This window comes from Typha angustifolia, chromosome 12 (genome assembly GCF_048772165.1).
Source record: "Typha angustifolia cultivar Huaian chromosome 12, ASM4877216v1, whole genome shotgun sequence".
Classification (NCBI taxonomy): Eukaryota; Viridiplantae; Streptophyta; class Magnoliopsida; order Poales; family Typhaceae; genus Typha; species Typha angustifolia.
The window spans coordinates 8,347,077-8,373,435 of NC_133250.1; the positions used below are offsets into that span (position 1 = coordinate 8,347,077).

A 26,359-nucleotide genomic window follows, 5' to 3' on the forward strand; every position below is an offset into this window, starting at 1 on the left:
GGTATTAAATTTTAATAAATTTTATAAAGTAAAGTGTTAAAATATCATTATTGTTTTAAAGTAATTAGAAGTGCATGTATTAAAAAATAATAGGTTTTAGAAGGTATTTATTCACTCAAATATGATATTTAGGAAGGTATACAAGCAAAACCCTAAACTCCGTAATTAGAACGTGGTACCGAGAAACAGGTGAAACAAATGAGCAGCTAATCGGGTTGGATCCGGTTTGTCTCAGACGAGATCCGACTCGGGCCCGAAACCCACGGTACATAATTGAAGTTCGATGCGATTTCCTCCTCTCCCTCCCAAACCCTAAATCTCTCTTCCCCCCTCTCCCCTCTGACGCGCGCTCTCTCTCTCTCTCCGATCCGGCAGTGGCGACCTCCGGCGAGGGGATTCCGGCAACGAGAACTCGTGAGTCTTTCTTTTCTTTGGTTACATTTTCCCTTTCTCTATCTCTGTCCATCTCTCCCTCTCCCTGCCATTGGTGAAGCGGCTGCCCGAGACGTGGGGAGCTGCTGTAGTAGCTAAGAATCAAAGATAGAGATGGAAAGAGAGAGGAAGAGAGAGGGAGATGACCTTTGTTTAGCTTAACTAGTTAAGATTGTGAAGTTTAACTAGGTTGTCCATCTTATTTCTGTTTCCGGTCAGTGCTAACCTAGGGTGTCCTAAGATTTTGACTACTTCTTTTAGCACTTTAAATTATTTCTTTACCATGTACTACTATTAGACTATGGCATGACTGTACTCAGTTTTAGTAACGAAATTAAATATTTATTTGTTTCACTAAATTCGCGTTTTGGTTACAGATACTTTGCTGACTTCCCGTGCCAAAAAAGAAGTGTTAAAAATACTAAAAAATATTATTGGCTAGATGCGTTTTAGAGAATAACCAGTTTGAGACAACCAGTAAATTATCTGCTTCATGCTTGGTACTAACTGAAATTACTGGTGCACTTCTGCTTTAATAAGATCAAATTTTCATCTTTATGTTTAGGTTGCTGTAACATATTACAAGGCAATGGCCAAAGTTTATGTTGGGAATTTGGATGCAAGAGTCTCTGAAAGGGAGCTAGAAGATGAATTTCGAGATTATGGGGTTATTAGAAGGTAATCTTGTACATTCATATACTTTAGTGTTTTCAGAATCGTGTGAGAAATTGCAAGTTTCTCAATGTCATCTGCAAATATTTTTAATTTCTTTTTTAAAATTTATTGTTTCCTACAATGTTCTATTCTACTAGCTAACAAAATGCCTTTTCAGAATATAGTGAAACAATTTAATGCAATTTGTTCAAAAAGGTGGGCTTTATCAATCAAATAACAAAGAAAGTTCATATATTACAAGCATCTGTTTAATCATTACAGAGTAGACTAGGATTTGTGCTTGATCTATTACAGTTTGACATAGGATGTTTAATTATCTCTTGTCTGGCCTTTTTTAGAATTAAATGGTATTGTAATTAGTGCCTGTTGGTTAAACATTAATTTTTTTGTACTTTGCCCATATTATAATTTTCACGTACATGGAGTGTTCTGAATTTTAAGCATGTAAGCTCCATAAAAGATTTCAGTCCTCTATACCTAGAATTGCATCTAGGTACCAAGATGATCAAAATGTTGATTTATTAAACATCTTAGGTTGTTTTTCTTTGTGTTGCCTGCTAGATGGATGCACAAGCTACTTCTGTGGCCGTTTTGTTGTTGTTAAGGGCGCAGTTCTATGTTGTGAGGACTGTAAGAAATATGACTTCTGTAGCCTGTTCTCTGTCATCGACTTGCATGAGAATAGATATATAAGATGTCAGCCTGGAGCTGTTATCAGTTGGGTAGTCTAGGGCTGACAAACACCCTCCATAGGATATATTGCAGTGCATTGGAAGCAAACTATATATGTGATTTCAAGTTAGTCTGTGCTTAGACGACCATATTCCATTTTATACCAACTATGTTTGTAATTTCTGGTCTGCTTTTAAATTATGGGCCAGACATCTAAATTCATTTTTCCACTAGATTTCCGTCCAAATCCAGCTCAAGAAACTAAGTGTTATTGTTTAGCTATCATCGTCTCTCTACATTCCTCAAAAGAGCAAAACCCATAGATCTGCTCTCTTACCAATTGTAATCTCTGACCAGATGTGTACATTTGCTGCAATTCTTTACTTTTGGTTTTCTCCTTCTATCTCCTTGCCCTTTAAAATTGTTGCAGCTATAACAATATCGTCCCATCTGCAATGGCTTCTGTTATCGTTGCAAAAGTACTTGCATGACCAACCCCCCAAGTTCTCTGTGGTATGCAGTGACTTTATTGAGTAACATCTGCTTTCCCAAATTTCTATATTTGTAAAACCTTTTGCTTTTTGTCTTTTATATTTTCTGATTTTTCTTAAAAATTTTCATACCCTAAAAAGGGAGCGAAGTGGAACATTCTAAGCTGGAGCTGAATGGTTGAATCCAGCTGCAAATATGAAACATTATCTGAGTTTTTGTGACCGTAACTGAAACAAAAGCTGCAATGTCAATCCTTTGTTCCTGTGAATCTCGTTCTCTATGTTGTTGATAAGGCCTAAAATAACAGGTTCAGTTTTTTTAAAGTTTTAAATTTCAGTTGAGAAGTATCTAGAATTCTAAAACATTGAAAAAATAAAAAACCTGGGAGAAGCTCATAAACACAAGTTTCATGATAATCAGATAATAATATGATGTTCTTTTTTTTAAATAATATAGGTGATTTTGTGTCCTTGTTTGTAAGAGAGATCAAAAAGTATAATGGAAATTATGGAATAGCCAGAACTATTGATATGTGAAAAAAGTGGGCTCATAAGCTAAGTTTCTCTGACTTGTGGCAGTACTCTAAAACTATCATTCCTTGAGTGGTTTTCACTGAAAACAAGATTTCAACCCCCGTTTTGGATCGTCTGTGGCGGAAACCAAATGTTCTAGTTGTAGAAACTGGGTTATGTATTTAATATTAATCTGTCAAATATTATATTAAATAAATTATCCAGATTTATAAGTATTATCATGTGTAATTATTGTGGATGTAGCATGGAATGAACCACACGGGAAGTTGTGTATTTTGCTGCACCAGAGGATGTTATTCCTATTTTCTTGAATAGTAGTTGGAAAAGGGGCTGCCCCTTCATTTAACTCACTCCTTTTACTCTTCAAAAGACTAAATGGAAAAAATGAATCCAGTTGTTATTCATTCAGGATCAAATGTCACATACAAGTGAAGCTTGACATGCGTGCAACTTTGAGTATCATGTATTACTTCCAGTGGAATGAGATGTAGGCTTAATTAGTTGATATAGGTTATATATTTATTCATGACATGTAATATGGGCATACTACTATGAGAAGTTGAAAGATTCAGTTCTCATGTTGAGCACAGCTTTGATGTTAGCACATTGTCTGTTGTCCGTAATTAATTATTATTTAGTCATTTGATCCAAATTGTGTTGCAGATATTGATCTTGATTTTCCTTTATTTTAACATGATACAGTGTTTGGGTTGCTCGAAGACCGCCTGGTTATGCATTTATTGAATTTGATGACCGCAGAGATGCCTCAGATGCCATCCGTGCATTAGATGGTACATAGATTTGACTGTTTAATGTGATAATAGAATTTAACTATCTGCTTTATTCGTCTCTAGATGTAAATTTCAATGTATTTATTTGGATTAGTTTGTTATGTCTGTTATATATGTAAAGAAGTGTAGATGGATTCAAGCTTAAAACTAGGGAAAGTTACGTGTTTTTGTTAGAGAAGAATTGATTAGCTAACTTCTACTTGCCACTTGTCATAAGCTTACTAAGTAAAGTAGTCTAGAATTTCTGTAATTCTTAGATTCACTGTCTTGTTGCACCAAGGTTTTTGGAAGGTTAAGTCAAAATTGGAGACTTAGGGCCTGTTTGTTGGCAATGAAATAAAGAAAAATTGAGAGCGCGATAAAATGAGGGCTTATCTCGATATAAAGGCAGTTTTTATGCCAATTTCTTTTTGGGTGTTTGGTTGGAGAAAATATGGGATAAAATTAGTGTTTGGTGTGATAGTTGAGATAGGAGATACAAATGATCAAATTGACTTTATTGCCCTTTTTCCTAGTTTAATGTAAATAGATATATTTTTTTTCCTTTTTTTTTGAGAAAAGAAAATAGGTTCAAAATTAAATATAAATTATAATTTATTTTACAACTATATATTATCTTCTCATGATTAATTTCAGAATTCATGGCCAAAAATAAATTTAACTTAATTCATCATAATTTATACTACATATAAACACCATGACAAATAGCATCACAAAGTAACATTCCATATCAAAATATTTTTAGTACAAATATATTTTAATATGTTACTAAGAGTGTGAGCATCTGAATCTAAATAGGGATAAAGATTGGTCAAGGCAAATTGGTTAATTTTCCTTTCGGATAAAAGAGGGTTAACCCATTTTTTTTTATCCCAACCAAGACCTAGGATATAATTAACCCCAAGAAACATCGTCTATTTGATTTACTTTCCCAACACTTTTAACACCCGTTTGGCACTAATTTTTGAGATAAAGGGGGGTTTATCCCGAATAAACCCCCTTGTCCCACTTTGCCAAATGAAGCCTTATAACATTTGGACTAGTTGTATATCCTAGTCAATATGAGCTAGCTTTAGGATAGAAGTGGAATCAACAATTGGTGGCTTAGAACACCATTTTGAACCTTGAAGTCTCTTCTTCCTTCCTCTTGTAATGCAAGATTCCGTATGACCAGTTTGGAGAAGGTTAAAGGGAAGAATGAAGGACATCATTTGGAATGAATAATAGAAATTCATTAATTCAATATGATCTCAGAGATGTACTTCTATTAATCTTGTAATAGCAAGGTGAAACAATGCCAGTGATCATATGGCTGTTGAAACTAGTAAATCTCATGATTTGTTAGAGTATAAAACAACAAAACTACTCTTCTCTACTAGCTTAAGCTTTTACATTGGTTGGTGAGGTAACAATCTAATTTTAACTTTTGTAAACCTTATCACCTCCGTCATTTGAATTTTCTTCATGGTGTGATTCCATGAACATGTCAGATCTTCGTGTGAGAATAGACAAATCGAGAGGGCTAAGCCCCGTTGTTTTAACACTAAAACCTATTCTTGCTTTGTGTATCCTGATGGGCTTTTTGAATTTTGATTTGCGGTACATTGTCCTATTTGCCGAACTGCCTCTGGTAATCCTTGATTTTTTGTTTTGTTTTTTCAATGGTTCTTGATCTCTATCTGTAGTTCCAATCCTTTCTTTACTGGTCTTGATCTTCTACATCCATCATACATAAGTTAGATATCAAAGTTATATTTGTCCTACATTATAACATTTTGATGTTGGGCATGGAAGATGCTCGAGTAGAAAGACGAGTAACTGAATTGTTGTCTAGTCCTCTTTTCTTCTAATGTACAGCATTGGGGATGTTTTGCTCATGAGATGCTTTTCCTAAGGAAATGCTGCCTTTGTCGGTGCTGCAAAAATCACGAGATTGAGAAGAAGTCCACTTTGGACTATATCCTTTTGCTTATAGAAATGGTACTAATTTCACGTAGTGAAACACTTGGTTTACTTTGCGTTGCAAACCACAAAGTAGATAGACAAAGAAAAATATTCTAAACTTTATGCTGCATTGGAATTTCTTTTCGAATCCTAATAAGTTGTTATAAACTGAAATTTCAGTATAATAATGGCTTTTGACTTTTGACAATAACAATTGTGCTACACCCTTTCCCAAATAATTGAGAGTTTGAGACTATCCATGTGGTTCTCTATGACAGATTTATGTCCTTCCATTCTGAAGTTGTCTATTTATTCCTTTATATGTATGATACTGTTTCTGAGGTTTCTGTTGAAAGAAGCATTTCATGAACTTTCCTACAATTGGTTGGAGTGTACTGATGTGGACTCATATTAAGATTTATATGTGACTATCAAGAAGGTTATTGAAGCAGGCACTGATTCTCTCTCCAAAAGGAGAAAGAAAAAAAGAAGCAACCTCTATGATAGTAGAAAGATCTTAGTTACTGTTTTTTTCTTGTGTTTTGGTCAGCTATCTGGAGTCACACAACTTTTTTTTTTATTTTAAAAGGATGTTACAGTTGCATCTCACAAATAATTGAACTCTTTAGGTTTGTTTCTTTCTAAGTTCTTTATTTTGTCCTGCTGAGTATTGTGTTGGTATGGAGATGTTAAACAAAAACCATGTAATGGATCTTTGAAGAGTGATTTTGCTCAAGTGGAAGTACCTTAAGAAAAGGAATAAAAAGTTGATGACACAATAGCTAATAAAATAATACAAGGTGTTGATTTGACTGAGATTTAGCTAATAAACTAATCCAATTTATCGATTTGACTGAGGTTTAGCTAATAAAATAATACAAGTTGTTGATTTGACTAAGGGTTACCTAATAAGATAATTCAAGTTATTGATTTGACTGAGAACCTCATACTAAATAGGTGTGCAAATTCGGTGCAGGCAAATCCCATTCATGTTTATTCAAGTACATGTTCGATGCACATCACCTCATTGGTTGTATGCATCAAATGCGCCTATTCTTATCACTAGGACCCTTTGAACCTCATTTCTCATGCGATCATGTTCCTCAGACATGTGTGATTGATGTGCAAGTGCATCCGATGGGTCCATCCACATAGAATCCTTCCTCACTTAATAGAGCTGACTACAGAAGTATCTGTATTACTTACTCCAAGTTGTTGGGAGTAAATGCTTAGTTATTGTTGTTGTGGTTGTTGCCTGTCTTGTTGGAATCGCAAACAAATTTGAGGTAAATCACAGTAACATCACTAGTGTGTGTTGTTGATCGCCATGCTTGATTCTCCTTATGCCTATGAGGATGCTTCTCCATTACCATAATAGAATTCTTGGAAGCCAACAGTTTGATTGTACCCAGATAAGTCAAAGGAAGCAAGAAATCAACTGTACCTTCACTTTCTAATGATGAAACACAATGTTACGTGGTAGGATACCAAGATTTAATCCAGATTATCTTAAGTGGATTGTGTTCAAGATATGTAAATTGCAAGGCCTGTTGTATCTTAGTATCTTGTAAGTAGCTAATGTAGCTATTCTCTTCTTTCAATGTAAGGGAAACATGGTTGGCGTGTTGAGCTTTCTCACAATTCTAAAAGTGTTGGTGGTAGTCGTGGTGGGCGTGGGCGTGGTGGTGGAGGCGGTGGCGGTGGCGGTGACACAAACTGCTATGAGTGTGGTGAACCTGGTCACTTTGCTCGTGAGTGTCGCTTGCGCATTGGCCCTGGGGGACTGGGGAGTGGAAGGCGTAGAAGCCGTACTCCTCCTCGATACCGTAGGAGCCCTAGCTATGGGCGCAGGTACTGTAGTTCTTGATATTATACTGTTTTGGATTATTATCTGCTTTATATATTTTGGCTCCTCCCTCAGTCAATTCACATAAATTTTGCTGAAGTATTTTTGTGAAAAGGAATAGTGAATTTTGGATGTTATAGCATTTTGTTAGATTAGATGCACCATGTTAGAACTTAAATATCAGTGATCTGCAATGTTTTCTTCTTTTCTATGGTCTATACTCTATAATATATCTATTTTTATAGAGGTGGTCTGTACTGCCATTAAAAGTGTAGTTGCACAACTAGACGAAAGGGATCCAGCTTACATTTCAATGAAGAGTCTCATCTAGTAATACCATTTATTGTTTAGGTACGTAAAAGATTTTTATAGAGGTGATCTGTCTGATTGGGGTATAAAATTTAAAGTTGGAAAATCGAAGAGAAATAGAAAGTCGGTCACTAAATTTGTAGTGAATCAGCAGTAATCCTTGCAGTCATTCCATAGTAGCTTCCTTTTCCACGGCATGCAGTGGTATGTCAAGCTCATTATAGGGTGGTCTAAGTTTACTAAATTTCTTTCTTCTACTACATGACCAACTTATCTTTGTGATTGGCCCTCTTAGTAGTCAAACCCAGATGAAGTTTTCACCACCTGTCAGAGAGAAAGGAATAAATTGATACTGTTGGATTCCTAAGTTCTTCAATTTCTTCTGGAAGCAGATGATCTTCTGGCATTCTATGAATAGACGACACATTGAGGAAGATCCAAGATGTGACACTCAACAATCTACGAGCTTTACAGACCAGGCTAATTGCATGCGAGGCAAATCACCTATCTAGTGCCAGCAACAAAGATATATTTCTATTAGGATTGGTGGTGTGCTAATGAGCTTATTGGCCTCATCTACTTTTTACTATCACAGATTCGGCATGTTAGCTAGCACCGATAACCTAAGTTGAGGATTGCTCTTCCGAAACTCTTGCCTTGTAGCATTAATGAGGAAAGGATTTATTGTAATTCCTGAATTTAGATGTCACAAAAGGACAATTATATATTCTCTTGCTTTCCTTTGATCCTACATATTTAAATATTCACGTTTTAGTGGCAGGAGCTATAGTCCACAAGGAAGGTCGCCTCGTCGTCCTAGTTACTCACCTCGTCGTGGCAGAGGCTACAGTAAATCACCACCACCATATCGCCGTCAAGATTCACCACGCGGTAACGGGTATGCTCGTGGCTCAATGTTAATTGCCTTGTATTCGAGTCAAATTTTCTTGAGGTGGCCAATAGGATATAACTTAGTTAATTAAAGAGGCTCATATTATATAGGGGCAGTCAGGCTTGAATCATAGTGGTATCGGTTTTTAATGGGACATTATTAAATTTTCACTTCTGTCATTTCTTTTTTCTAGAGATAATAATATATGAATTTTCATGCTCACTTTTGTGAAAAATTACTGACCTTGATTTAAACTACAGACGGAGCTACAGTAGGTCACCACCCCGCCGCCATTCTGCAAGTGCTGCTAATGGGTGTTGCACCATTGCCCTCTCGCTCATAATTATTGCAATTACTTCCACGCTTTTTTTTTTCTAAATTGATGCTCAATCTACTTGTGTTATCTTTTCCTCAGCAGTCCTGCTGGGGATATTGGGCACAGCTATTCACCTGGCCGGGCTCGGAGTTATAGTAGATCGCCACCCCGCAAAGCAGAAGGTTCTCCTCATGCAAATGGGTAAATTCCAGCGAACACAATTCTTCACATATGATGAAATAACAATCCTTGAGTCGGGCTAAATTATTTTGATCTGATTTCCTGCAGGCAGGAAAACCAGAAGATGCTTCATTCTTCAACTGTGGCCCTATCACCCTAATGTCAAATGTTTTTGTAGTTTACAAGGAGCTTTGCCCCAATAGTGATGACGTTTCAAATGTTGAGCTTCAAGAAATAGGCCTCTTGAAGCCTGTGCATTTCCATAAGCTTCGAGCGCATTTTCGGCATTGCTGTCATTTGGATAGGGTCAATTTCGATCTTAAGGTCTTTCTTTCTCTAGGAATGTTTTAGATCAATCGAACAATTTTAATTGATGTTTGTGGAGTTCATCTATGAGATCTTTTCTTGAGACGCTGCTTCACTAACTAGTACACGCCTGGCATGGATTAGGGATCCTCTGTCACGCGGTAATACAAGCCTTTTTTAATATTTACATCTCGCTATGTATGTGCTATTTCTCATCACTTATTAGTCAATTGCGAACAATTAAATTGCTTGGAAGCTTCAAGTAGAATGGGGCTTTTGCAATTTAATTTTTTAAATATTGTAAATAAAAATAATTAAATGACAAAATCCCCGAAGTAGAACCAGTGAATAATTGAAAGCAAGTTGCTCCTAAATTATCACAAGAGACTGAAAGCTTGCTTCTTAAGAAATTCTTCTGATACCATATCAATTCACCTACTTCTCTCAAACTTATATTTCTTCAAAAAAAAAAAAAAAAAAAAAGGAGACTCATGCTAACAGATAATATGGTTCTGTTACTTTGTACTGTACAGCAAATATAGGACGAAACAATGGCTTTGGTTTCTCTTTGATGTTTCGGTATACCATTCTAAATATTGGTGCTGCAAAGTGCAAATTACTGACAGTTGAAATATTTAAGATTTCATTGAATTTTGACTAAAGTTATTTATTCAGAGGGCATGATTACATAGTTTATCATCAACACCTGCTCCCGCAAGTTCATTGAGACAGACAACACTAAATTTTCAAATGCTAAAACAGAGGTAGATAATAAGTTGCTTGATATTTTGCAGTACAATAGTGAATCTCTTCTTGATGGCTTTGCCCCAAAATAAGGCATAGTCAGCAGTGCGAAAACCTAGTTGGTCTTTGAATCGATAACTCTCTTAGCAAAAGACGGCAGACAAAATGCAGCCGAATGGATCTGTAACAGAACAACTAGATCAGCTAAGGTAAAAGCATTAGAAAGACAAAGCAGGAACAGGAAGAACATTTCGGAGAGCAAGATACCTCTGAGTTGTAAAACTTAAGGGGTCCTTTCGATTCGTTGGAGTAGTCATTCTCTTCTATGGTGAAGACAGGATGATGAAAATCGACTTGTGGTCCCTCGGTAGAGCAAAGCATGAAACCAATTACTCCACTGTTATCACAGATCAACATCAAAGAAACCCCTTATTTATCTGATTATGAAGAAGAAAAATAAGTTGCTAGGACTGTGATGAAAATGGCAAAACATACCTAGGGTACGTAGGCACCGTTGTCCAAGCATAACTAACAGAGCCCTTAAAAGTTTGGCGACAGGCGGAAATAATGTCTTCAATTATGTGCATATGTAGCCAAATGCTCTCTGCCTGGGTGCAGACGACTCCTCCTGGACGGAGAGCTCTAGCCACCGATTCAAAGAAAGGCTTCTCAAAAAGTTCTTGAGCAGGGCCTGCTCGAGCAGATAAATGAATTATGAAAGACTCCACAAAAAGCAATAAAGAAAGCAAGGAATCTGCAATGCTTACCTATAGGGTCAGATGAATCCACAATAACTGCGTCATAAGTACCCTCTGGAGTATCTTTCAGGAAGGCAACTCCTAAATTTGAACAAAGCAATAAAGAGATTAAGACTTACCCTAGATCATTAAAGCAGGTACAACATAAAACCACAGCTACATATCAAAGTAGCTGCATGGCATGTATAAACTGATTTATATTTTATGTGCCAATCCAGCCAATGGAATCAACAGCAGCCTACTTGAACAAGAAAAAAGAAGAAGCTTATTTATCAGTCATCAAATAATTATACTTTACATATATATACGTTTCTCAATCACAAGGATTCTAGGATTCATTAAAAAACTTAGTTTGAGCATTATGAATGTCATGGTTGCAGTTGCAGTCTTTGTTCAGAATTTTTCCCACATATGAAAATTTGGATTATACTGGATCAGGTAAACATTATAAACCTCGTCCTATGTTATGATAAGTTCCAAGTTCCAACACTGCCAAATGAGAAAGCCATTAATAAGCAACTAATGAGTTTTCAAGTAAAAGAATGGAAGACTGCAACCAATTCAGCACTCCATCTTATTGTGTTTGGTTGATCGAGCTTGAAAGCCATGCTTTAAGATATCATATGTACAACTCGAAAATTATAGAAATCAAGTTATCAGATTTGTAATCAAATATCTTGTTGTCAACAAAAACTTGTACTCAGCTGAAAATCCTTCTCTACCAGCTGCAACATTAATATTAATTATTAAGCTTTAACGATTGAGATCTGTAAAGAGAGCTTTAGTTCAAATGATAAATGCAGCTCTCAGAGTTCTTGAGCCCTCAAACTCTTTCCTGAAAAAAAGCCCTCAAATTAAACTTTTCCATGTGAGAAGTTTGGAGGGGACGTGTTCATGAAAATAATAAGTCCAACTCATATAAACTGATCTATGCTTGGCTTGAGGAGCAGCCCTTGACCTCTGCTAGCTTATCCAAGCTCAGTATCTTCACAAACTTAAGCAGAAAGCATGAATAGTGCTGTGATTGATGGAAATTTCTTACCATCACCAATGTGTAGTGTCACCCGAGGATCTTCAAATCCAACTGCCACGTGAGGGAAGTATTGCTTAGAAACCTGAAGAACAGAAGATAGTCAGGATTTTCTGCAGGATTTGCAGATAAAAGCTACTAGCTACAAAAAGTTCAAGCTTCTTCAGTTGCTTGAAGGAGAAAAGAAAAAGGAAATCTGAATGGTTCAAGTTGTTGATTTTTGTAAAAATGAAAATGGAGAAACGATACATTTAACTACAGAAGGAAACCCCTACAACAGGTACAGTACTGTGAATAGCAGCAAAAATGGGCCTGATAATATTTGATCTGACCTAATTCCATTTTTTGTCAGATATGGACTTGGCCTTGCCTATTAATTGTACATTTGCCATTTGGTGCCTTTTAATTCTTCCTCCACATTGAAGCTAATTCTTCCATATGAGATAATCATTATGGTTTTTATGGTATCTTCCATAATGGGGACAAGGCAAAATAAAAATCCCAATGACTTTATATATATCATCATAATTCTTGAAGACCTGCATATAACACCAAAATGATGTTGATGATATTATCTTTGAACAATTCCAATAGGAAGTTCCTTTTAGGCGAAAAGGGGTTTTGTGCTCTGCACAGGCTTTTAGTGAAGACCTGCATATAACACCAAAATGATGTTGATGATATTATCTTTGAACAATTCCAATAGGAAGTTCCTTTTAGGCGAAAAGGGGTTTTGTGCTCTGCACAGGAGTTCCACCCTGCCCTAAACTTGGTTCAAGGTTCTCTTAATAGGGATAAGATGGAGGTCTTCAATAGACAGGATCCTTTAGGTATGTGAAATTAGCTTTTAGTGGAAATAGGGAGACAAAGTGCCCTTCTAAATGTTGGAAAGCAAATCTAAGAATCAAGCTTTAGTTCCAATAATGGAAGCGTATGCGCAACTGCACATATCTACATAAACAAAGATATTGCCATAAGAGTACACATTCTAAGACTTTCATAACTTTAGGATGCAAGAGCAATTTATAATGGTTATACATAAAATTATTAACTATGGAAAACACCAATATAATAATATATGACCAACACAAAATAATTAACTATAAGAAACACCAAATATAAACAACTAGTATGACTGGTGGGACTGTCTAATGACCAGAACCTCTGGTAAAGTAATATGCAGAATAGATATCAAAGAATACTATTATAGTACTAGAAAAAGGCAATAAAATTGACTCTTGATGACTTGATATACTTAAAAAGAGTAGGCATGGCAATAATTAGCAAAAACATTGCAGTGTTGTCAAACAAAGCAACAGAAATTAACAAAGCTATCAGAATGAGGACAGATAAAAATCATGATAAATCAAAATGGTTAAAGGAATCATACAGTACAAGAAGAAAAGAAAAGAAAAGGGAATCAAAAGGTTTGGGATTCATTGTACTCACATCAACAACCATTTTATCAATCTCACAAATGTCTATCTGTTCCACAGAAGAATGACGAGATACTTCACGCAAAACACCGCCATCACCGCCTCCAATCACCAGAACCTGTAATGTCTCATTCAAGTCAACTAATACACATTTTAATATTAAAAAAATGTACATTTTCCATGAATTGCGTGCCAATATTACATTATTGAAGTGTTGACAATGATTTATAAGTGAAAACCGTAATAAAAATGGCTTCATTTCCCATGGCTGATGAACATTGATCAGCTTCTTAGTTGCAAATACATGTGATTACAAGATGCAGCGTAAAGGTAAATACCACAAAGCTACCTTTTTGGGGTTTGGGATAGAGCAAAGTGGAAGGTGAGTAATCATTTCTTGGTAAGCACACTCATCCCTCTCTGTCAGCTGAATAACTCCATCCAGGACAAGAACTTTGCCATAAGTAGACGACTGAAAGCACAATAACGTAGACATATCAAATTGGCTATACATACAGAAAATAAGACAAGTTCCAACTCAGGGCAAGAATTGTCACTCTATGATGTCTCGAGGAGATCACGAAATACCTGAAAAACCATTACATTCTGGTAATCTGATTTCCCTTGAAACAATATCTTTTCTACCTTCAAGGAGTGAGCCTCCCCTGCAGTTAATACCAAAGTTCTTAGAAACTAATTATTTCAACAAAATCCAACAACCAAATGATTGTCACAAGAGAATTAGAAAACTCCTGAACAACTAACCAATTTAAAATTTTAATATGTAATACAATAGGAAATAAATATGTTAATACCCATAACATAATTATTTGATTGGAAAACCTAAACCCACTGACATGAATACAGAAAGAACTAATCTTTGAGCAGGACAATATGAATAAGTTACACACAGTCATAGAAAACCAACAAGAACAAGGCCAACCATACATCAAGACATAGAAACAAATCGGTACAACAAATTAAAGGTTTGAAAAAAAAAAAGATCAAAACTTGAGCCAAAATCGCCTCCGAAGGGCAAAACAAGTAACCCACCTGGCCACATGGGGCTGATCTCGGAGAACCACCCTGGTATGACGGCGGAGATGCCATCCGCTGCGGCGGTGCCTTCGCTTCCGTTGACTCCCTCGCCGCCGTCCTCGCTTGCCCTCGCCCTCTTCGTCGCCGCCTCCTCTGCATCCATTTCGAACCTAGACTCCGCTTCACACACACTCTTCCTATCTCCTATATGTATATATATATATATAAAATATTATGCCTCTATCTCTTCAAATGGAAGGGTTTTGTGGCATATTGCTCTATATACTATCTCGAGGTGGATTGTATAAGATCTGTGTGTGGGATTAATATAGACCTCTGAATTAGGGTTTTGGGGCCCTATGCAACCTTTTCCCTTTGTGTGATTCCAAATTGATTGATACAGTGCATGTGTAGTCAGTCAAATGATTGACCTCTAATTAGTCTTTTTTGCTGTTCTTGGGAACAAGTTTCATTGCATCAATCATTCTGGGGCCAAATCTTTTTTGAGAGTTTTTAACCAATATTAGTCTGCACACCAAAAATTAATAATTTCTAGACTTTTAGTCCACATGGGCTCGTGAGGATCGCAGGCTCCGCTCGTTTAGAACTCAAGTTGAACCATTGACTCACCAATCACGCATGCTTATATATATAATTTAAAATTATTTAATTTTAGATCCATCGGATGGTATGTAAACCCTAGCCTTTCTAATACCCATCCCCAAACCCTCTCAAGTATCACCATCTCGTCCTCACCTCCGTCCTCTTCGTCCACCTCAACGATAAAACCCTCACTAACGGGCGGGACGTCTGTTGCCATCCTCACGCTCGACGGTTGCTTTATTAGTGAGATCTCTCCTTCCTTTCTTACCTCCTATGATAAGGCATCTCTAAACTCCCATCGGCCTCTAGCTCACCTCTGTCTCGATCTAGGCCATCGAGTTCGCATTGCATGACGTCATCGTCAAGGTTCTAGACAACGGCATTTGGCTTGAATCTTCGAGCTTCATTGATGGTGCAGTTACCGTCAGTGCTAGGGAGGTGGCAAAAGTGTGTGAAGCTAAGTTGTATTTCTCATAGTCACTGTGTAATCGAAAGCTAGTCGAGTGAGAAGCTTCTTGAAAGGATTTCACGCTGCCAATAGTAGGGAGGAGTTCACCTTAGCAAGGGGTCAAGTTGTATCCTGTGAATTGCTTACGAGCTGTTGAGCCGAGCTTGAACTTTATTGAGTCGGAGACGAGCCAAGTTAAGTAGAGATTTTCTATCTCAAATCAAGCTCGAGTCAAGCTTGAGTCAAAAAAATCTACCTCTCAAACCGCGCAGAGCTAGTTTGCACCCCTAATAATTAGTGGATGTCAATATAGATATATTAAATTGAATTACTTTCTGAAATAACTATTTTATACGATAAGAATTGCTAACACGATAACCAGTTTTTTTAAACGTTAACAAATTAAAGGGTTGGAACAAAATATTGAACCATTATATATATAATAAATAAGTTCTCTGATACATACTCATATAAATAAGTATGAGGAATAACCTATTCTTGTATTAATTAGTGTGAGGAATAAACCTATTCCGGTATTTAAGTTCTTCTGAAGATATACTTTGGTAAAAAAAAAAAAATCCTGTAAATTGGATTAAGAGATTTTCAGAATCATTCAAAAGTGAGAAAATTCCCGCAGCTGCAACCACCTGTTTTATTTATTATGCTTGTTTTCAACATCAAATGTGATGACTATGCACTGAAACAGAAACATAAATACTAAACACAGGTTGATGTTACAAATACAAGTTATATATATATATAAAAGAAGGGTAGCAAATTTGGAAGAAAATGAAAATCTCCAGTATATTTCTCAGAATGAGAGTCTAATGAAAACGATAATATGAAGTGATAAAATATAAAGAACAAAGGCAGATCTCAGAAGCATGAGCTTCTGCTGGTTCTCTGTTCTCCCTCCAGTGTGATTAGGTCTACGATAGGCCTTAACATCATAATCATCAGAAGCTCCTGATACTGTGAAGCTTCTTCCAAACCGGTTTCTTGCGGCATTCATTTCTGCAACTCCACTGTCAAGTTTCCTTTGCATATCAGTTAATCTCTCTAAATCCTTCTCTTTGACATGTATCTCAGTTATAAGCCTTTCTGCTTGTGCCTAGAAAATGAGAAATGCTGTCAAGAATATGAAAGATACAAGTTATATCATAAATTTCTGATAGGAAATGTAAGTCGCACTGACTTGCTTTGCCGTCAGTTGTTCAATTAGGCTGTGCAATTGTTTCTCCAGTAGCTTCTCCCTTTGAGCTGCATACAAAAACAAAAAAAAAAATCACATTGTTTACATACAATGATACAAATTGAGCCATGGAATGGAAATATGGAACTACAATAGAATAACTTGATTATTTTGTATAAAGTCCAACTTAAATCAAAATCCTACAAGTTTTGGTGGCAAAATGATAACAATCCTCTTCATTGATATCCTCTTATCAAATATGTGTTTTGATTGATGTAGAAAATTATCCAATTGCAACTCTCTACCATTTATCAGTATCTTTCTGAAAACTGAAAAAAGGCAGCACATAGTCTGCCAAAATACTAATGGTTGGAAGGTAGTTTAGAAAGTGACTCATTTTCAAGTACCTGGTGAAGGCTTCTTTAATGATTCTTGTTGCAGCAATGACCACTCATCTTCCAATCTCTGCACTGTCTCTTCCAATAACCTCTGACAATAAGTAATAATAATGATGACTCAAGAAACATGCCACTTTTCACTTTCTAAAGGAAAGAAGGGGGAGCAGCATACCAACTCATTCTTCTTATCCTCCAAGTCTTTTGACTTCACACTTTTCAAGGATTCTGCTTCCTGAACTTGTTCAATAAAATTTGAAGCAGTAGTTGATGCTTCATGTTGACTAGCTTTGTCCTCCAGTGCCTTATCCAGCTCAACCTTTAATTTCTTCTCAATTAAGTCCATTTCCTGCAATAAATATTGAGATTAAACTTAGCCTAGAAACACAATTCTAGCACGATACTCCAAGTTAAGACTGACATAGAAGCAAAAAAAAAAGAAAGAGAAATATTTAATCCAAATGGTTCTCTAAAATAACGGGGCATAACAAGTGCAAACGACTCCCCTTAATGTAACTATGTAAGGTTAGGGGAGGACAAAATATGTCGGCCTTAACCTCATTTACAAGATCCGTGACTTAATATAAATATATGGTAGACTTTAGTACTGATAGTAGATAAAATTTGGTCAAAAGATGCTGCTAGACCAATTGGGTCCCAACATATGTATATGAGAAGTGAAATAAGTTTGTTTCATCACGATCATAACCATGATAGGACAAAGGTTTTTTTGACTATCAAGCTTGTAAGAACTGAGATAGACATGAACCTCTGGAAATTGGTATTTGTTCAAGAGATAAGAAGCAATAGCTCAAAATGTATCATTTTCCACCTTCAGTTTACTTTCAAGCAGATCAGCTTCATGCAGCTTTTCCTCAATTTTCTGTTGGCAATTTGATATAGCCTTCTCATAGGCAGCATTTTCTTCTTGCAGTGTTTTCTCTCTTTGTTGTGCCTATATAAAAGCTCAAATTAAACCATAATCGTCATAATAAATGCATGAAAGGAACAAATATTAACAAGCTTCAATATTTGTCGCTCATAAGAAGTTCCAGTACATTATCTTAACCTGAATATAAGCAATAGTAACAGTACAACACTAATCAAAAGAATTCTTTTAATCTGAATGTTAGTACAGGAACATTTAGTCGTGTGACGCTGACAACTTAAATGATCAAACTCAACTATATGCAAGATGTTGATACGGAACAGACTCATGTAACTGATATACTGCAGACTCCAACTATCATCCATGTACGACCCATACCAGATCTGACCAAATGCACAACCTACCTCCTCTGGACAAGCAAGGAAGTCTGGGCTTTAGAAGTTTGGTGTTGGTCATATTTTACAAGAGATGCTTTTGTAAATAATTTAAATAGTAAAAATATCTATAACAACAATCCACCAGTTTATTAGGAAACAGAAATCTTTAGCCACATGAGCTTCATAGTCTACGAAACAGGGACATGATACTAAGTTAGCAGGCCTGAAGTAATTATCCAGCCAAAGTCCCATCCAAATTAAAGCAACTCAACACTTCTTGGGTCTTTTCTGCGGACAAGTCTAATGTTGGTAATAAGCAGAAGCCCCATGTTCAAAGCATAGCCATTTATCTGAACGAATCAACACTCCTGTCTAAGAAAACCAACAAATTTCTTCCAAACTAATGAAACCCAGCGTCCAAAGATCTCAACTTTAACCTAAAACCAATACATAAAACCCACAAACCGATCTGAGTCTCAAAATGCACGTTCCCAGAGCATTACAATTTGAGACCGCGAGCGCCAACATCACCTATTCTCGGGTGGCGGAGCGGGCGTTCAATTGGAGGAAACAGGCACGGCTAAGAGAACTGATAAAGAAAATTAACTCAACCCAACACCCAAAATTCTCAACTTTAAACCTAAATTCGCATCGAAATTCCCAACGACCAACAAACCCATCTGAGAAATAATCCCAAACTGTACATTACCAGAGCATTACAATGAAAGAGGCACCAAGTGGGGGTGGGCATTCAATTGGAGGGAACAAAATCTACTGCTTAAGAGCACCAACAAAGACAACAAAGCCAACCAGCCATAATTCAATTTAAAAGGAATCCAACCCAACATCCCTAAGTCTCAATTTAATCAAAAATCGACATCAAATACGGGAAACAATCTCAAATACAATTTGCGGGCACCAACATCACCTGCTCTCGAGTGGTGGAATGGGAGTTCAACTGAAGGGCGAGGGCGGCGTTGGAGGCGACGGAGTGGGCATGGAGATAGGGGAGTCGTTGGGAGATGTGAGAAGGAGGGATCCGGTGCCGTAGATCTTGGATCGAACGCCTCAAGGAGGCAGCTTTCTGGTCGAGCTCCAAAGCGCGCTCTTGCTGCTCCGGTGTGAAGACCACGGGGATGAGGCGCTTATCGTCGTCGTCGGTGGTGGCGCCGACGACGTCGGCCGCCCAAGCCAATAGGCCCGCCATCTTCGTCTTCCCTGCTTGAACTTTACGTTCTTTTAGGATCCGACTATGTATTTGTGATCCGTGTCAGAGGTAGTGAAAGCGGATCGGATGCAGGTCATGCATGCCCGCATCTGCTGCTCCGACTCTGAGGGCAAATTGGTATTTGGAAAGAAAACTTTACCCTTTAAGACGTAGTCATCGAGAAGAAGTTAAATACTCAAACTACCCGTTCACAATTTACGCTCTCATCTCCATAGAATTCTCTCTCTCTCTCTCTCTCTCTCTCTCTCTCTCTCTCTCTCTCTCTCTCTCTCTCTCTCAACCCAAAACATTACACAATTCTCTCAGTTTCAAAGAATGCTAACGTTGAAATAACTACAAACTGAGCTGAGGAAGAAGATGACGACAAAGTTATTCAAAATATATATATATATATATATATATATATATATATATATATATATTTACTTTTGTCTAAGTGTTTTGTTTATACGTATATAACTTATTATATAACTTATTATGCTCGTGCTAAACATGTGAAGTTTTCTAAAGTTTAAGGCAATTTGTGCGCTTTTAAAAGTTTATGAAGTAAAGTTTAATTAAGCTAAAAAATATTTGTTTCCATTTTTATTTTATATACAAATAACAAAGAGAAAGCCTTCCTCTTTTGCACCCAAATATCACCGGCTTTTGAATTTAATTATTCCTAATTTTTTAATTCAGTATTTAAAACTGACTGCATGTATTTAACTGATAGAATGTTCACTACAGTTTATTATTATAGAATTTTTCTAAGTTAAAGGTTAATTTTATCTGTTTCTTTATTAAAAATACTAAACTATTCAGCGTCTTATTAAGATACTAAACTAATCATTTTTACATATCATAATTTGTTAACTAATAATTTATTTTGGACATATAATATATCGTTATAAAGGTGAAAGAAAAATAAATGTGATAATTTTGATCAAAACTTAATCAAGTTTCAAATAATTTTTAAAGTAAAATATTAATTTTATCAGCGTTTTACTTAGGGTACAATTATAAAAAAAACTCATTTGATACTAAATTTATATCATATTTTTTTAATTAAAATATTTTTATTAAGAAAAGATATATATATATATATATAATGTTAAACCGTTAGATATTTTATTACTAAAAATATTAAACTATTTAGCGTCTTATTAAGATGCTAAACTACTCACTCTCATCGATCATAATTTTCTAACTAATAGTTTAATTTCGACATATATTATGTCGTTATAAGGATGAAAGAAAAATTAATATAATAATTTTAACTGAAACTTAATCAAATCTCGAATAATTTTTTAAAATAAAATGCTAATTTTATGAGCATTTTACTATTAGCTCAGGGGTACAATAAAAAAGGACTCATTTGATATTAAATTTGGGTGTCTTCTATTTTAATGAATAAAATTGAAAAGTTGATCAAAAACTCGTGATTCAGTATGTCTGCGCTCTGCACGGAGGAAGCTTCATCCCGTTTCCATCTTCAAAATCTCGAGCAAGAAGTCATTCCACGCATCGATAGGCCCCGGCAAGCACCAATGCACGCAGTCGTTCGGCATCCCCACCTTCTTCCACGCCGCCTGCCCGTACCTACTCGGGTGCCCGTCAGGTCTCAGTAGCATCGCCCCCGTCGTATCCAGCAACCTAAACCTAACCCCCTTCTCCCTCCCCTCCCTCTCCGCCCTCCGGTACTCCTCCATCTGCGCCGCGTACAACTCCAAATCGATCCCCTCCAGCCTCGTCTCGTTCCGCCGGAACGGCCGCCGCCGCACGCAGTCGCCGCCCTTGTCCCAGTCCCCGTCCTCAAAATGCGACGGCGCGAACGTCCGGAGGATCGTCGTTCCCTTATACCCTCTAAGGTCGATCAAGTACCGAAACGTCGTCCGGAACGCCGATCGGTAGCTGTAGGACACCGTGAGGTCGGGGACGGCGGGGTCGAGGCAGTTGAGGCAGCCGACGAGGCGAGAAGCCTCGTAGAACATCGTCGGGCGGAAGAACCAATGGCCAGCAGAGACGATGACGTAGTCGAAGGCGGCGATCTGGGAGGTCCAGGTGGGGTCGGGCTCGTCGAGGTAGAGGTTGAAGAGACTGGTGAAGATCGGGCCATTGGGGTCGGCGTTCACGCCACGGACGAGGTAGGGGGACCAGAAGTTTGCGAGGGTGAAGTTGTGGGTTGGGTAGAAGAAGCGGGTGGACTGGTCGTTTGGGATTTTGCTGGCGTCTACGGCATATGTTACCTGGAAATTTTGGCGAGAAAAAGGTTTATCCCCGATGGTTTACCTCGATTTTTATTACTTCAATTTTCAATACTTGCATCCAAAATTACAATCCAAAAGTAGAGCAATGATTCGATGCTAACCAATCGGTTGGTAAATAAAGTGTATCTAAGACTTTAATTTATATTTTCTTATTGCTTATCTTTTAATAATAGGAGTGTCAACTTCTACTAATTTATTATTATTATTTTATAAAAGAATAGATAGCTAAGAGAGAGAAATAATATACTACTAATTTATCCCGACAATTTAGAAAAGTGATGAGTATTTCCAATTAATATTATTTAATCTCAATCAATCGATCAGAAGAGAGAAATTAATAGTTATTAATGAATCATTGGGGCCAAATTTTTTCTGCTACTAATAAATTATAAAATAAATACATAACCTCTACTATCATCAAATTAGGATATAATCCAATGGGAGTAATTAAATCTTGTTACATCCCAATTAACCGTTGACTAATAGTTGCAACTTAGTCTGAACCTCAAGGGATTGTAAATGCTTAAGTTGAAATCAGACAAAACCACATAAATAGATTATAACTTCTCTAAGAAAAAACATCCTACTCTTTGCCCCTATTTCATTAACATCTTATTATGTGAGAATTTATCATTTGATCTATGTATTATTTCAATGCCTCAAAAATAACCGAACAGTAGTTAAATTAGTCATAGATGTAAAATACTAAAATGACCTTAATACCCTTGAATCAGCCTTCTAAATTCTAGGTAAGAGAAAAAAGAAAGGGAACTTAAATAAAAAGTCAAATAAGAGGTATTTTAAGGTATTTTATTTTATTTTATTTTTGAAAGTGATATAATATGCTTATTTCATTAGCTACTATGAGATTTAATTCGAAGTGTCTTTCAGGCCTTAAAACCAAGATGTAGGAATAGAATAATAAATACCTATATAATAGGATGTTAATTATAATAAATGCTTTTAATAAAATTTTCTTGTATATAGAGGTAATTTAGATATGTTTTTGTTTTGTCATTTACCTATGTAAATCCTATTCCTATATGTATAAGGCCTTCCCTTTGAGATAATAGTAGATTTGACCATTTTTCTAACACATTCATAATACTTTGGGCTTTTTTAATGCCCTTCATAATATTGTTTAAGACTAGAATGCTTTAGGTATAACTACATAGGAGATTGGGGAAGATCCAAACAGAAAAAATAAAAGAAAAAAAAATTGTTTGTTGACCTACTTGAGAGGGAAATGGCAACCACTCTATGCAGTGCAAGGATTCCATATTCACATAAACACAAGGCCCAGTTATAATGTCCACAACACAGTAAGATATGTCCAATAACATATTCCAAGGTTATATTAGCTTCATATTTTTGTACCATCCCACTGTCACAGCTCATATAAAAAAAGTTTAAACAGATTTATGTGCAGAAAATTTAAGATTTTAATTTAGGAAATGCATCACATAGTACAAAGTATATATCTGAGTTATGAAAACAACCTCTTCGGTAATAAAAATAGCATCTAAATTCTCAAACTTAGAGCCGTAATTTTAGTACTCTAACTACTCTATAGACCTTTCCACAACTTCTTTTTTTCAATTTATATCCTAGCAAATAATAAGATTGCATTTTTAAAAATTGCTGCTAAGGAAATGCTGTGAAATCTCTATGTTGTTCGAATAACAGAACAATGGAATGCGAAAGGAAGAATGAGTAACTACTAATGGAGAACTTACTTTAGAGAGGAGACACATCAAGGATTGCATTTGGTTTCTCCCCACAGAGTCTCCAAGGAATGCCAAGGACTTCCCCCTCACAAGCTCCAAGAACTGGGCCGGATTAAAGATTGGCAGTTCGCATTCATCTGGCTTCCACCTCCACTTCATGAAATCAGTATCAGGCCTCCCAAACTTCATGCAGTTTTGATGCTCATGGATAACCGAACATGTCTCATTTGTGTAGTATGGCGCGCCAGGGTTAGGCACCCACTCCCCGCAAAAAATATTGCAATTTTTCGGGTTTCTTATGCCTCTTAACATGTCGTTGACATCGTTATGCAATGAAGGAGGAGGAGAAGGTGATGGACTTCTCCATGGAGAAGCTAGCAACAGAGAGTAGAGTGGAGCGATGGTGAGAAGCACTAAGGTAAGTGTTAGAATTATAACTACCTTGGGGGTGTTCTCTAGATAATCACTAATACTGTAGGACTTCATTGCCTTCTTGATGAAAGGAAATGATCTATATATGTTTAGTGCTGTATGTTTGCCTTCTTATAGATTTCTTTGAAGAGAATGCTACACATAACACCTACCTTACGGAAGAATCTTTTCGTGGCCCTCTCTAATATATATATATACCTAAGATGGATGTCATTTGACAAACTTTTTCATTTAATTAACATGGCATGCAATGTAGCTAACTATGAGCTCCAAATAATCGATAATTATTGCCTCCAGTCTATTGCAGAACTTTTCAGATGGAGATTTCATGATGAATACTTGACTCTTTATAGTGATAAATATTGTCTATATCTAGTTGATGTGCTCCCAAGGTATAAATTGTTTGTAAAGGAATTAATATCAAGATGTGCAGTTAAATTACTGTGGTCTTAATTATTAGTCTGTTGAAGCTATTGATAATTATTAAGTTCAATCAGACAGCCAGTGGTTGTAAAGATATTCCATATAAACCACCAGGATAAAAAAAATATAATTCTTTTAGTAGTTATATGGGACAAACTTATAGTAAACGTGATAGTTTACTCTGTTAATTCTTCCAATGCAAATTTCAAATGCCTTGCAAGCATAAACTATTAAACTTAAACGAAAAGGTATAAATAATGAAATCATTGGACATGCCAGCCATCGCCATTAAAATTAATCACCTATATAATCATCTCCTAAACTCGGCCGACAGCCCTGCTAGAATCATTAGGTATGATGTATGTGTTAATATGGGTGGCATGTTGATATCATCTGGTGGGTAATCCAGTACACCAATCATGCATGTCATCCGGAACCCATCTGCATGGCCATATATGAAGATTTTCTTTTAATTTTTATTGAAAGGACACAATCCAGGCTATATAGATTTCACCAGATTGAGCAAAACTTATAAAATCCATAATATTAACTTTTCCAATACCAACTTTCCTGCATATAGCTGGTATTAGCAGCCTCAATCAGATGCTAGGTTTTCTTGTCCATAAGTATTTAAAATGTTGGCATTTACAACAACAAAGAATGTAATAAACTAGGACATTCTAGTTCAACATTGCTCCCATCTAGGGGTTAAAACGGATTGAATACTGATCGGATGGTGTTTAACCCATATTCGGATCCATATTTTTAGTCCGGATATAGATATTAGACGGATAACAAAATTTAAAGCCATATTCTAACTAAACGGATATGGATAATTTTCGAATAGAGGATCGTATTTTAAACGGATATTGATTGAATTTTAAAGAATTATAATATTTTATTTAGATATAATTAAAACATAAAATTATTAAGAGTTTTATAACAAATAACTTATTTGTATGTTAAATATGTAAAATTAGAGAAATTAATCTCTATAAATAATATATAATATATTACTAGTAATAATATTAATATTTATTATTTAAATAAGTAAATTAAAAACTATAAATCATTCAAAAAAATACGCGGGTAAACGGATGTCAGATATCCGTATTCGAATCCTAAACATACATTCGACTCGTATCTGAATATGTATCTGAATTTTTTTTTTCAGAGTTAATCTAATCCATTTTTACCCCCTTACTCTCATCCCTAAAATATCACACTCACTATAACCCTCTGAATACAGGGACACTAGACACTAGACTATCCTTAAACCCAATAGCATCATTCCACCCTGAAAGTTGCCCATTGATAAGAAAAGAGAGTAGATACAAGCTAATACCAAATCACATCACTTAAAAAAGGAATCTCATAAGCATTAAAGTTTGGATAACAACCTCCCAACTTAAAACCTTTTTTCATGTCTAATTGTATAATCATCATCAGGAAATTCTGCCTAACGAATCCAATCGGCTCTTGGACGGTCAGAATATTATCTTCGACACTTTTACTAGCCACAAAAGCCATATGTTTAGTCTCAATTAAATTACAAAGTAGGAGTTTAAATACAGAAATAATTCTGTAGCAAATAACAAAGAGCAATTGAACAAAAGTATGCCACTTTCTAAGGAATCGAGGCATCCTATCTGACTCAAAGAAACACACACCACAGCTTGAGTCAAATGAGGCCCTAAGACAAGACCAATGGGCCTTATATACCTCCTCCTTAAACTCATGATCCCTCTTAATTTTTTCACTAGAAATAATAAGGCACACAAGCTGATCTGCTTCAGCTCTCTCCAATGTGGGGAGTTGAGGCCAATACTCCTGATTTGATTACAGAAGAGTTTGTTAAATTCTATATAAGAATTTGTGAGGAGCAACATAGAATTATATACATTTTTTAACAGAAGAAGCAGTTAGTGTGAAAGAGATGAGAATTTGTACCACCATCAAGCACCCATTTCAAACCTGGCAGCACTTGATACTGACTAATCTA

The 26,359-nt window shown here is 36.2% G+C and overlaps 4 protein-coding genes across 6 annotated transcripts; 1 reads left to right on the forward strand and 3 right to left on the reverse strand.

Annotated features, from left to right (window-relative positions):
• Window positions 1-254: 254 nt before the first annotated feature.
• Window positions 255-9,603, forward strand: LOC140772190 (serine/arginine-rich splicing factor RSZ21-like). Of its 3 annotated transcripts, none has more exons than XM_073114122.1 (8): window positions 255-414; window positions 998-1,110; window positions 3,507-3,595; window positions 7,147-7,390; window positions 8,470-8,592; window positions 8,847-8,900; window positions 9,002-9,103; window positions 9,191-9,603. In XM_073114122.1, exons 2-8 carry the CDS (start codon window positions 1,022-1,024, stop codon window positions 9,240-9,242), a joined length of 753 nt encoding a protein of 250 aa, XP_072970223.1. In that variant the 5' UTR covers window positions 255-414; window positions 998-1,021; the 3' UTR covers window positions 9,243-9,603. The 3 variants fall into 3 exon arrangements, with proteins under 3 accessions (XP_072970223.1, XP_072970224.1, XP_072970225.1); XM_073114123.1 differs by having other exon boundaries at window positions 9,005-9,103; XM_073114124.1 differs by having other exon boundaries at window positions 8,476-8,592.
• Window positions 9,604-10,008: 405 nt separating this feature from the next.
• On the reverse strand, window positions 10,009-14,692 carry LOC140772465 (spermidine synthase 1). Its single transcript, XM_073114551.1, has 9 exons — window positions 14,410-14,692; window positions 13,945-14,021; window positions 13,706-13,828; window positions 13,370-13,474; window positions 11,933-12,005; window positions 10,900-10,971; window positions 10,628-10,823; window positions 10,400-10,529; window positions 10,009-10,313 (listed from the first exon to the last, which is right to left on the reverse strand). Exons 1-9 carry the CDS (start codon window positions 14,555-14,557, stop codon window positions 10,248-10,250), a joined length of 990 nt encoding a protein of 329 aa, XP_072970652.1. The 5' UTR covers window positions 14,558-14,692; the 3' UTR covers window positions 10,009-10,247.
• A 1,373-nt stretch (window positions 14,693-16,065) lies between these two features.
• LOC140772091 (uncharacterized) lies at window positions 16,066-19,692 on the reverse strand. The gene is made up of 6 exons (XM_073113984.1): window positions 19,227-19,692; window positions 17,865-17,987; window positions 17,208-17,381; window positions 17,045-17,126; window positions 16,641-16,705; window positions 16,066-16,556 (listed from the first exon to the last, which is right to left on the reverse strand). The coding sequence occupies exons 1-6, from the start codon at window positions 19,503-19,505 to the stop codon at window positions 16,257-16,259; spliced, it is 1,023 nt and encodes a 340-aa protein (XP_072970085.1). The 5' UTR covers window positions 19,506-19,692; the 3' UTR covers window positions 16,066-16,256.
• Window positions 19,693-20,759: 1,067 nt separating this feature from the next.
• LOC140771643 (protein trichome birefringence-like 19) lies at window positions 20,760-24,072 on the reverse strand. Its single transcript, XM_073113213.1, has 2 exons — window positions 23,512-24,072; window positions 20,760-21,754 (listed from the first exon to the last, which is right to left on the reverse strand). Exons 1-2 carry the CDS (start codon window positions 23,986-23,988, stop codon window positions 20,984-20,986), a joined length of 1,248 nt encoding a protein of 415 aa, XP_072969314.1. The 5' UTR covers window positions 23,989-24,072; the 3' UTR covers window positions 20,760-20,983.
• Window positions 24,073-26,359: the final 2,287 nt, after the last annotated feature.